General features: G+C 60.7%; 2 protein-coding genes across 2 annotated transcripts; one reads left to right on the top strand and one right to left on the bottom strand.

The window, feature by feature from the left end:
• Positions 1-44: 44 nt before the first annotated feature.
• On the bottom strand, positions 45-695 carry TRAVEDRAFT_54550 (uncharacterized protein; the record flags this gene model as incomplete). Its single annotated transcript, XM_008047469.1, has 4 exons — positions 45-82; positions 139-376; positions 426-577; positions 629-695. 4 exons carry the CDS (start codon positions 693-695, stop codon positions 45-47), a joined length of 495 nt encoding a protein of 164 aa, XP_008045660.1.
• Positions 696-4,651: 3,956 nt separating this feature from the next.
• Positions 4,652-7,855, top strand: TRAVEDRAFT_41084 (kinase-like protein; the record flags this gene model as incomplete). Its single annotated transcript, XM_008047470.1, has 7 exons — positions 4,652-4,666; positions 5,155-5,976; positions 6,112-6,285; positions 6,348-6,494; positions 6,586-6,653; positions 6,708-6,855; positions 7,703-7,855. 7 exons carry the CDS (start codon positions 4,652-4,654, stop codon positions 7,853-7,855), a joined length of 1,527 nt encoding a protein of 508 aa, XP_008045661.1.
• Between the last annotated feature and the right edge of the window lie 4,375 nt (positions 7,856-12,230).

Below are 12,230 nucleotides of genomic sequence, written 5' to 3' on the forward strand. Positions count from 1 at the left end.
ATAGCAGGCACTCACATTCGCTCTCTGCATCGCGCAGCGACTGCTCAGCTCTCCCGAGCTTGATACCAGCTGCAGCCACATCCTGGACACTGTGTTTGTGGGCGGCAATGCAGTTCACCAGTGCGTTATCCCTTTCACCCATCCCAATGTTGAAGGATGCTATGGTGCGGTCTGTTTCGACTTTGAGCGCCACCTTGCAGTGGGCGACAGCATTCTTGAAGGCGACAATCTTGCGCTGACGGGTGACCATGGTGTATTCGAGGATGAACTTCCCTGCGATGCCGTCTAACATGGATATGTCCTCCATGTGTTGAAAGAACATGTTGAACTGTGTGTCGCAAACACAGTCGGCATCGCACACATGGGTGCCCGAGTACTACCACAGTAGTTAGCAAACAACAGATCAACAAGATCAGCTGGCTTACTATTGTCATCTTCATGCCCAGCAGCCACTGCATCAGCTCGTCCTCGTTATCGTCTTTTCTCCAAGGTTGATTTGCTAGGATAGCATCGACGAACTGCTGGAACTCAGGATATTGATAGATGGTCTGTTTATCCTGTAAATCGGCCATCATGCCTGTAAAAGCACTTCAATGATGAGGGAATCATTGTAAAGCAGAAAACCTACCGAATTGTGAGCTGTGGATGTGTAGTGGAGCAGAAACAAGGGCGACGACAAGATGCTGAGGTGGCATGCCAGCATGGACCTCGGCAAATGCCGACAGAGCACAGCCACGTGCTCGGCCCGGTATTGAGGCCGAGAAGACCGGGCAGCTGCCGGTCCTCGTCCTCGTTCCTGCTCTCTCTGTTGTACTCTCTGCTTTGCTCTGCCACTCTCTCTCAGGTCTCTGCACACGCGCTCTGCGTTTCGCGCCGCAACAAGATCTTTAAACTCTGCGTCAAGGGGAGGTCTTTATTAAGGTGGGGTGGTCTGTAAGCCTGCGTAATGCCATTCCTGTGCACCGCTAACAAGCTCGTACATCTACAGGGCCATGAGGATGTGCAAGGACGCAGTTTTCAAAGCGAGGTATGTACCGGGACAGTCCGCGTCATGTAGATCCCGCCACTGTTGCTTTTGCATGCGCAGTGCGTCGGATACCGCGCGGAGATGCCTCTAACCCGCACCCATGTCATCCTCCCGCGTATGGGCTCCTGCTGACAGGTTCGCACTTGCAGCCGGCCGCGTGCGGCGTCGCGACGCCTGTGGCGAAGGTGAATCCGCGCACACGCCGCTCGTGCACGTCTAACGAAACCCTGCAAATGCGAAACGGTCAGGATCGCAGAGGATGCGATGCTCGGCGCGAGGTATGCGCTGATTTGGTCCTCGTCGGGTACGGGCCACCGCTGACGAGTCCGTGCTTCCAGGCAGCTGCATACCACATCTAGACGCCTGTGGAGGTGCACAAGCACAGTGAGTGTCAGTCGTCTCGCGTCGAGAGTGCCCTGCTGACTCACGGGATTGACAGGCTCACACCGCGAGGTTGACGAAGCCCCGGCCAGTCTTGACGGCGTGTACGAGGATGGGTTTGAGCTGGGAGAGAGCAGGAGGGCGGCAGAGACGTACCGTAGTCGTACATAGTAGACAGGCGTAGTAGAACGATGCGCGTTTGCGAACCGCTGCATCAATCGACACAATTCCTTCGCGTCTTGAGAGAGCCAGCCGCCCTCTCTCGATCTGTGGCGATTTCGCAGAGGTTCAGTAAGTCCGTTGGGCTTCCCGGGGCCACATCACCGCGTCCCGTGCGACGGGCATGCGTGTCCGGGCCTGAAGACCGCGTTTCTGGACTTCCATGGAGGTCAGCATCGCATGTTATATTAGTGGCTCGGCCGCAGACGCACCCGTGGAAGAGCTGTCCAAGACGGCGGCGGTTGGGCGCCTATGGGGGTGAGGAAGTCGGCGGGGAGATGGCGCGATTTCCCGCGCTTTGAGGGTGTCTATAGCGAGCTTGAAACGTACAAGGCGTCGTACAGGGCGAGGGTGAGTAGCCTGGGTGGTGTGGGGGTGGTGAGGGACGAGGTGAGAGCCGAGGAGCATCACCGGGCCAGCGAGGGCTGCAGGGACGTCCCAGACGTCGTCTTGTGGACGATGAAGGTCGCTGGGAGTCGAAAAAGCGGTCTTCAGGTGCTCTAGGTGCACAGAGCGCGAGACAGACCTAGAATCGTGCATGAGCGCCGTTGAGGAGAGTCTCTTTCAAAGGGAGTCACCTCGAGCGATATCGCAACGTTCCCGGGTGTACGGCGGTCTTGCATGTTGGGATAAGAGTCTCTGGATGTCGTCCAGGTGTTCGCCCAGTAGCTGAGCGGTCCGCAGTGCGCAAGACGGCGTTGGGATGCTCGCAGATGGCCAAGAGTCCCCAGATTGAGTCCCTGTCGAAGGGCGAGCGAGATGGGCAAGGCAGAGAGCAAAAACGAGCCCAGCAACGGCCATGGAATCGCCAAGGATGTAGATGGAATCTCCTAGCAGCAGACTGAACGACCGAGGGCCGCTGTGTGTCACCTGGAGCAGTGTGCGAGGTACGAGCACGTACATGCCGTCCCTAACGAGTCTCCTGGGAGTCCGCATACCGGGTGGACAGAGCCTGAAGCGCGCGCAGTTCAGAACACGAGCGTGCAGTCGAAGGAACGCAGGCTTACCTGCCAGCCGCGCAGGCAGAGCACAGGGCCCGCTCTGGCTCTGGCTTTGGCGGGGTAGCTATGAGAGAGACAGCGCTGGGCGCCAGGCTATCCTGCGCGTGGAGTCACGTGTGACGCGCGGTGCATCATCTGACTTTCTCCGTTCTTCTCGGGCTCTGCTTGCTTGCTCTCTCTTTCCACCAGCAAGACGAGGGCTGATGTCGACGTCTCATCTCTTTGCTGTCTCTTCGCCATCCTCTCAGCCCTCCGCTCGATCCAGTCGCGGCCAACACGCGCGTTGTCTGTACAGACGGTGCACTTCAACACTGCTTTCGAGTGTACGCGGACGCACTGGCACTCTACATGTTGTACGCAGACCATCCGCACATCCCTGGCAGATCTAGTCCGACTCAGAAGCCCACTTGACCCTGTCCTAGCACCTGCTCCGCTTGCGCCAGAACAATGCCTCGCAGCGGCATGCCCTCCGCCCAGGGACTCTCGCTTATAACCGCCCTCGTGCGCTCCTCGCGCGGCGCTGCCTCTTGCCAACCACACCTGGCCTCGGCCGCTGTTGGGAGCCCGGCGGAGGGTAAAAACACGTGCAAAGCACGTATCGGCCTCATATCACACATCAGGTACGCAGGTACGCTTGTATTCGAGCTACGGCTCATCCTCTATTGCTCACAGACTATACAGTAGGATACATGGGCTCGTTACGATGCTACTTCAACGACAGCCCTTGCTACCGCATGGAAGCCCTGCTCGCAACTATACACTAATGCATGCATTGCCCACCCGTATCGTATGCCATTCCTTCGCTGCGGAGATCTGCTAATACTAAACATCAGTGCCGGTCATAGCTAGTGAATGCGAATACATACGTACCTCGCCCTCGTCTAAACGGCCATCAACGAGTACCGGTCGACGTACTCTCATACCACCAGCACGAGCAGGGATGCGACTCATACGCTGTCAGTCATCAGGACGGTCGCGCCAATCCGAGCAAGAGAGGAAGACAGAGGATAGCGGTGAAGGGATGAGGGTACAGTCATCCCACTCTCCCCGGCCCCTCTTATACCTCACACCTTCCGGGCAGGCTCGACGAGCCCGCAACGACGCTCAAGTTCGTGTCATCCCGTTTCCGTGTATGCGACATGCCCGTCGTCCAGGCTATGCGCCCACACGCTCGCCAGCGGCCGCTGCCGTACGCCCGCGACCCCGTTCCTGTACTGGGGCTTGTGTACGCTGCTGCGCCTCGTACCGCGCGATTCGTATGGCAGATCGACCCTGTGTCGTAGCAATCGCGGGCCGCCGCTCTCGCTCTAGTCGTCCACACGCGCGCGATATGGCAATGGGAGCGTTGCGGACCGTGTACCGCGTCCTCCGTGTCGCTGCACTCGAGGCCTGGCACGCGGTTTTGAACATCGAAGTGCAATTCACATCGACCGTGTCCCCAACGTCGCAGGCAGGCGCCCCCTTCCCTCGACACAGATCCCCATTCGCCCGTCGCACAGCTCGCCCAAACCGAGCTGGCGGACATCCAACAGTGCGTGCCCCGTCTTCATTTCCTCGTGTCACATCACAGGGACGCGGGCACCGTGTGCCTCGGAGGTGGCAGCGTTGTGTACCGTCCACGTCGCGACCCGCGTCGCCCTTCGCACGACGGCGTCTGGGATTTGGGCCGGGGCTTGTAACCGAGAGCGAAATAGGGACGACCGTACCGGACTGCGACACAGCCGGAGGATGATGTGCGGTGTGGTGTGCATATCGAGCCGAGGAGCGCGCACAGCGCTGAGTGTGGATCGTGGACGCGTGCACCGCGTTTCTGTGCACGCAGAGCCCGTACAGCGACTCCGTCGCTGAGAACGGCCACTGCCAGTGGAGTCCCGCGCTGCTCATCGACCCCATGCGGTGCGTGCGCGACTCGACTCTTCAGCGCGTGCAGACGAGGGCGAGCCCCGCTGCAAACTCCCCACTTGTCCCACAAGGCACGCAGATCTATCTGCATACGAGAGCCCCATCGACCCGAATTCGCGCGATGCACGATTGCCGGGCCTGCTGCCCCGAATGCGCTCTTCCCTGCGCCCCCTCCTCCCTGTCCGGCATCCAGCGGGAAACGTACCAGGCGGGCGCAGATCACTGCACGCCGCGAGCCCGCGCACAGCGTCGAGGACTAGCATGTACACGCCATGGGGCGCGGGGCCGACAGTCGCGAACAACAATGCCATTTTGTGCAGCAGGAGGACTCAGGAGGGAGAGGGCCTGCTCTGGCTCTGGCGGGGTAATGAGAGAGACGGCCAGCTGCACGCAGGTGTCGATCGAGGCGCGATGGGTGTCTGGCCGGCGGTGGGGGGCGAGCGAGCGTTGGCGCGTTCTGTACATGCGGTGGGGCGCAGTGTTCGCGCGTTCTGTGCACCGTGCGGGCGGCGATGTGAGACCCGGGATGTGCGATGGCCACGTGGGCGACGTGCTTGTGGCGTCTATAGTCGAGTCTACGCGCTCTCCGTTGCGACTCCTTCCTCCTCGTCCATGACCGTGCAGTCGCTCCATCCCAGCCCGGCACGCCCAGCGGGGCCCCGCCCTTCCCACCGCCCCATCTCCCCTGCACCCTTCGCAGCCCAGGCAGTCGCTCCCCTCAACATCCACAAGGCCTCCAGGGAGCTCAACGTTCCCAACTCGAATTCCTCCACTCTCCTCTCCCCTCCCACACCCAACCCACCGCTCTCCCGCTCACCCACACCAACCCTGAGCATACCCAGCATGCCCATCCCTGGCTCGTCGCCCAGGCGAAAACCCATGCTGCCCAAGATCGACTTCAAGAGCATCAGCAGCAATAATGGCACGTTTGAGATATACGCAGGTGGGCCGCAGCCGCAGGCCGCCTCTCCCGCGCCGCGTGCAGCGGGCGACGCCTCCAACAAGTCCACGATCCGCCCCGACCAGATGATATCGCCGCGGCCACGGCCACCGCCGGCGGTGTCGATGGAGAACCTGCGGCAGACGGTCGAGGAGTTCGACCAGTGGTCCGACGACCTGCTCGAGGAGCTCAGCCGGCTCGGCTCGGGCGCAGGCGGGGCGGTGTACAAGGTGCGCGACCGGCGGACGGGGATGGTCATGGCGCGCAAGACGATCACGACGCTCGAGGCCCCGATGAAGCAGCTGCTGCGCGAGATCAAGATCACGTCGAGCACGGAGCACGTCAACATCATACATTTCTACGGGGCGTATATTAGCCCCAGCAGCAGCGAGGTCAAGGTGCTCATCAACTATTGCGAGGGCGGCTCGCTCAAATCGGTTGGGAAGCGCATGCGCGAGATCGGCGGCAGGGTCGGCGGGAAGGTGGTGGGGCGGCTCACGGAGGGGGTGCGTATCTATTTGCTTGTTCCTGCCTGGTCGGTGGTCCGTTTGCTCGCGCCTGTCTGTCATAACGGCGGTCGAACGGGACACCGATGTTGCTGCTGCTGTTGAACGATCGCTGACCGGGCTGCGTGCGAACAGATCCTCCAAGGTCTCGCGTACCTACATTCGAGGAAGACAATTCACCGCGACATCAAGCCGCTGAACATCTTGCTTACGCGGGAAGGCGTCGTGAAGCTGTGCGACTTTGGTGTCTCGGGCGAGCTGATCAACTCCGTGGCTGGGACGTTCACGGGCACGAGCCTGTACATGGCGGTGGGTGCCTTTGTACCTGGTCCCACAGACGCGCCACTCATTCTCCGCGATCCTGAACCCAGCCGGAACGCCTGTCCGGGGTCGAGTACACGATTCGATCAGACGTGTGGTCCACAGGCATTTCGCTCCTTGAACTTGTCACGAACCGGTTCCCTTTCCCCAACGATCTCGCTGCGATCGAGCTCATGATGTACATCACGCAGAACGAGGTATGTGCGCCCGCTGCTGAGTCTTCTCTGCCACCCCCGGGCTTCGTTTGCTGATATCCTTCTCCCGCGTGTCTATCCTTTCCCACGATAGCCCCCGGAGCTCGAGGATGAGGAAGATATCGAGTACAGCGCGGAGATGAAAGACTTTATCAAGAAAGCGTAAGTGGCGAAGCATACATCGTTTCGCAGTGCGCTGAACTCTTCTACCCCTAGCCTGACGCGAGATCATGCTCTGCGACCCGCACCGGCGGGCATGCTGGACCATCCTTGGATCGTGAGTATAATGCAGCAGAAGGTCGATATGGCCTACTGGATGCGCAAGGTATGGGGCTGGAAGAACCAGAAGAGTCACAGGGAAGATGTGCGACTTTGGTGTCTCGGGCGAGCTGGCTGCCAGGGAGTTGCGGGATGCGCGCATCCAGTGCCGCGCGCGTGCGTGCGCGGCGCGGAGACGATGCGAGGGAGAATGAGGATGAACTGTGCATGTGCTAATTACTGCTCACAGCCTGGCGCGAGATTCCGCCGCTGCAGCCATGGCCGCGCTGCCGTCGTGCACGGGCACGTCGTCTACAGGTATGCTAGTAGTACAAGGCGGCCGTATCTACCTATACCTCGCCCGCGGCTGCTCTCTTTCGCCCTAGGTCAGTAGTTCAGTACCTCGAGCTGCGCAGAGATAGCAGGCTGACACGTGTGGCTAGTGCAGATACGCGGACGAGACGGGAGGGGCGCACCGTCATCGTTGCCCGCACGTCGACCGACGCCGAGCGCGACGACCGCCATCGCCCGCGGCACGACACGCGGCACGCAAGCTGTGGAGGAGCGGTCAGAGCATGGGCAAGCAGAGAGGTCAAACACGGCGACGTACGTACCGCACAGGGCAAGACGGTAGGAGAAACGGACGAAGCGAGGGGACAGCGAGAAGGGGACGGGATACGCAGAGGAAACGAGAGGGGCGCACCGTCATGGTCGTCCGCACGTCGACCGACGCCGAGCACGACGACCGCCATCGACCGCGGCACGCAAGCTGTGGAGGATCAGTCAGAGCATGGGCAAGCAGAGAGGTCAGAGCAGGGGCCGACGTACCGTACAGCGCAAGACGGCAGGCGAGAGGGGCGAGGTGAGGAATGGACAACGAAGAGGGGACAAGGAGGAAGAGGTGGGGAATGGCTTTCCGCCGTCCACACCCCCAGGCTTTATGTGCCTCCCAGACGCCGAGAGACCACTCCCGCTCCCTCGTCGTGTTCGTCCGGTGCGCTGCGCGCTCCGCCTGTTCGGTTCGCGTCGTGCACGCATCCCCGCCGTCTGCGCTGCCCTCGGACGACACCCAGCGCCCCGTCGTGCCCACGTACTCGCAACCCTGATATTCACATTTGGAACAGGTTTCTGCGCGCTCCGCGTCCCGCACCGAGCACGTCGCGGCGGTCAGCGCAAGTGGTCCGCCTCGTCGCTGGCCACACCGCGGTGTGCCCTCCTCGACCTCGAAGTCGCCGCCTCATCGCCAACGTCCCTCTCCATGGGCACGTCGAGCACACGCGGGGCAGTGTCCGCTACGAGTGCGAGCGACTCCTCGTCGCGGGCACACTCCGACGGTAGGTGCTAGTTCCCGCCCGTCGTGTCCGATCTGATGCACATTTGTAGCTTGTACCGAGGACGGAGGCATGCGTTCCCTGTCTCCAACCTCCGTCGACGCGTGCACCACGCTGCTGGTACCCCGGCCGCCCGCACAAGACGGCGCTGACGGTAACCTCCGATGTCGTACGGTGTCGTCGAGTTGTCAGTCATCGGGGATGCCGCACGGCAAGACCTCGCCCCCGCCCTCTCCTGCAGCCCCGCACGGCGTCGTGACCGCCACGGCCGCTGCCTCACACCATTGTACATACGCCGCGCGAGCCCCAGAGCCGTACAGGTCAAATATATTTTCGTTTCCGCGCGCGATATCATGGGCGGATGGACACCGGCGGCAGAAATACATACTCCCAACTCGCAAATTCCCGCCCTCCTGCGCGATCCTCCGCGCCGCATCTCCTCCGACGCGTCCTCGCGACGGGTGACGTGCGTTCCCCACTACGCACGACGTGCGTGTGCCAGTCGACGACCCGACGCCCGACGGTGTCGCAGCGGAGGTGCTCGATGCAGCGGCCGAGCATCAGGGCGTGGTCGAGACGGCGGCGGAGCACAGCACACGACGCTGTCGAGCCGTACAAACGACGAGACACGCCGCAGCGATGGCGAGGCGTCGTTAAGATGCGCGTCGCCATTGGGCATGGCAGGTGATCGTCGCGGTGCGGTGGGGGTGGGGGCGCGCCCCGACAAGACATCGAGCTCGCGCTTCGATCGTTGTCCGGGGCGCGCCATAAGCAGGGCGGTGTATCCTATGCACCGGGGTGTGTGCGCGTGCCGAGTTTCAGCGGTGTACGGCAATGTTTATTTCGGGATGTTTCGCGCGATTTCATGGGCGGAGACCCCGCGAATGCACTGAATCACGCATGGCCGTCCTCCCTCGCGTCCCTCCGCTGTGCGAATTGGCAAGGATACACCTGTGAATGGTTGTGTCAGCCTCCCGTCGCGTGCGAGCGTGTACGGACCGTCTGTGACGCGCTCGGTCTGTTCGCGATGTTGAGGAGGTCCCTGCTGTGCCCCACTGGGAGAATTGGACATCGCACACCGACGACCCGCCTTGCCGCGCTGGAAATGCAACACCATGATCTATGTACCGAGGCGTCAATGTTCACTTAGTTTCGCACACGTTACAGCAAAAATGAATACGCACCTTGTGCTCCCAAAGGGGGACCCTTACGTCGCAACCAGGGTGCACTCGAGCTGTCATCAAGATGTCGAGCTCGCGCAACAATGGCGCCATGAGCGACGTCCAAACTTCGACGGGGAGTCGTACGCACCAAGCGGCATGTGCTCAGCGAGTTTCAGCCCATTATGAGCACGTGGGACTCGGCGTGTTTTGTGCCATTTCATGGGCGGAAGCCTGGCGAACACACAGAATCGTGCGTCGCCATCTTCCCTCGTGTCCTACCGCCTTGTGCACGCGGCCGCAGATGTCTGTTAACATCTATATTAGCCTCGTGCCATTCTCGAGCGCGTACGGTAGGTTTGAATTTTGCCATTTCGCAGGGATGGGTTGAAGCTGGGATCCCACAAGTCTGTACATATCGAGCTTGCACACGCACGCTGCGGCGCAGCACTTCTAGATTCTAATGCCGCGTTCCTTGCACCAGGGCGCGCATTCCCTGCCAGTTCCAGCTCAGTCCGAGCGAAACAAAATGTGTGCCCAACTGCGCACGGTGTTGTGGGCTCGAAGGGCGAAACTCACCGAAACGTCTGCCGCGGGCCTGCATCGCGTCCTCCCGCGCCGCCCTTCACCACATACATGCCCATGGACGGGTATAGTCGATTGCGACCGTCCCGGAACGCGCACGGATGGTGTGGGCGCCGCCGTTCCCGTACGAGATCATTCTTATGGGGGCGGTTGCCCACCAGTTATCGTCCTCACGCACGAACCCCGTGCCGATGCGCGCCGTTACTTGAACGCCGGTCATTCTACACCATGCTACGCATGTACAGTGAGTTTCGGCCCAATCTGAACGAAATAAATTCTCACGAGGTGATTTCCAAGGGGGGACCCTTACAAATCTCGAGAAATCAGCGATACAGTGATTCCTCCTTGCCCACGCGTTCTCCCGTGCTGAAATTCGGTATGCGCAGTCTTGTAAGCGTTGTGAATCGTCCCATATCATGCGCACAAGCCTGAAGACAAATCGACGTGAGATAATCGTGCGGGAACGTGCACACTATACGCAGTGACCTACCATGTGTTCGCGCATCCCAACCGCTCTCTTCGCACCATATTTCATGGGCTCAGGAAGTTTCAGTCCAATCCGCGGAGAACTGATAGTCCGAGGTCAGTTCGCGTGGTTTTGGGTGCCAAAGTAACAAAATCACGCACTCGAGCTTCGTGTACCGGGCAGTCGCCGTGCCGTTTTAAGAATGCACCATCGCTTTATGATGGTCTATGCGTATATGTACAGTGAGTTTCAATTCGTTCTGAGCAAAAAAAAAACAGCACCAGACGGTTTCCGAAGGGGGGACCCTTACAAATCGCCCTGAATCGACGAATCGAGCATTGCGCCTCCTCTACGCAGATTCGCGCGCTGTAATTTGGTACATACAGTCCTGTAAGTATTATGAAGTGATCCCCGCAGTTATCACGCAAATGCGAACGGCTTGGCGTCCGATACCCTGCCGGGAAGGTGCACACCAGACATAGCGATCCCCCGCGCTGCCACACTCTCGCACGGCTTCAGGAATAGAACACTATACTCCCAGCGCCATCGCGCATATGCTCTTTGAGTTTCATCCCGGTCTGAGGAAAACCTGGAGTGTGAGGTCACTTCGTGCACATTCAGGCGGCAAAAATCAGAAATCACGCACCCGAGCCTCGCGCGCAGACGGGCCATCGTGTCGTCTCCAAAATGCACCGCCACGGTCTTCGAGTCGGCGTACCGCGCGCAATCCACGGCGCCGCATGGGGCCGCGTGAGACACGCATAACGTGCCCCGCTGCCCGCCGCCGATGACAAACCGCGCCCTCTCTCTGCACGAGGCCGCACCGACCGCTCCTGAACTGCCGATTCGGGTGCCGTGCGCGCCCGTAGTCCTCGCGATTCAGGACGCCGACCGGCGCTCTGCGTGCTTCGTGCCCTGCATTCCGAGCTAAAAGACGAGATTTACGTACGCAATGGACGCCGGGCGGGGAAGTGCCCAATGACGCTGGCGGGCGCCAGCCACCTCGGAGCCCGAGCAAGGTGTTCATGCACGGTTCTAGACATGCGGGTTGCGGGTCCCTAGATAGATCGGCGGCCGCCATCCCTCGGGCGAATCGTGTAGATCTGTGTGAGCCCCGTCAGCGTGAACAAGAGAGTACGAGCGGATGGACGCACCCACTCCTGCTCGTCCAAGGCCAGCGTTGCGGGCCGTGCGTCGTACGATATGGCGCGGCCGAGTTGATTGAACGGGCGCGATGCACTGCGGATGGTCCCTCTGTCCGATGACGTCCGAGTCGAAATTTTACCCATTCGACCTGTGTAGCGAGCCGAATTAGTGCGAGAGCGCCGGAGCTAACGATTTACGACTTCGCCGTTTTGCAGCTCATGCAGCCTCGTGCGCGGGCACGGGGACATCCGGCAGGGGAGGACGACCTGTGAGCTTGTGCCGTACCGCGAACAGGCCGGCGACGCGCCGCAGTCGCGACCGGGAGCGGGACCTGGTCCTTCCTATTGCGCAGGATCCAAATTGAGGGTGTTGAAGTCCGTGAGCGAGCGCAGCGATGAGTAGACCAAATGGGGCTGACCCTCAAATGCTTGCCAGTGAGGGCTCATACTGTGCAGGCGAGCTGGACATGTTCGCAGTGTCAGCTCGGGAGGAAAGCGAAATTGAAGAGGGCGTACCGTAACATTCGTGATTAAGTTGGCCGCGTGATTGAGAACCTGGTGATATGCCAACCATATTCGGTGGGAGGCCTACCGCACTCGGGCGTGGTCATCTCGTCCAAGGCTTGGGCCCTGCCGCTTCCGCAGAGAGCCAGACGCGGGCCAGCGATAGCCTGCAAGAAAATATCAGAGATTCTCATGGGGTGGGAACGACGCGGAATACGCACATGCCGAGTCTGTCTGCGCAGTGCTGCCCGCTTGTCCAGAAGAGCGTGGATGCCGATATCGAGAGCGCC

This window comes from Trametes versicolor, assembly GCF_000271585.1.
Source record: "Trametes versicolor FP-101664 SS1 unplaced genomic scaffold TRAVEscaffold_20, whole genome shotgun sequence".
Taxonomy (NCBI): Eukaryota; Fungi; Basidiomycota; class Agaricomycetes; order Polyporales; family Polyporaceae; genus Trametes; species Trametes versicolor.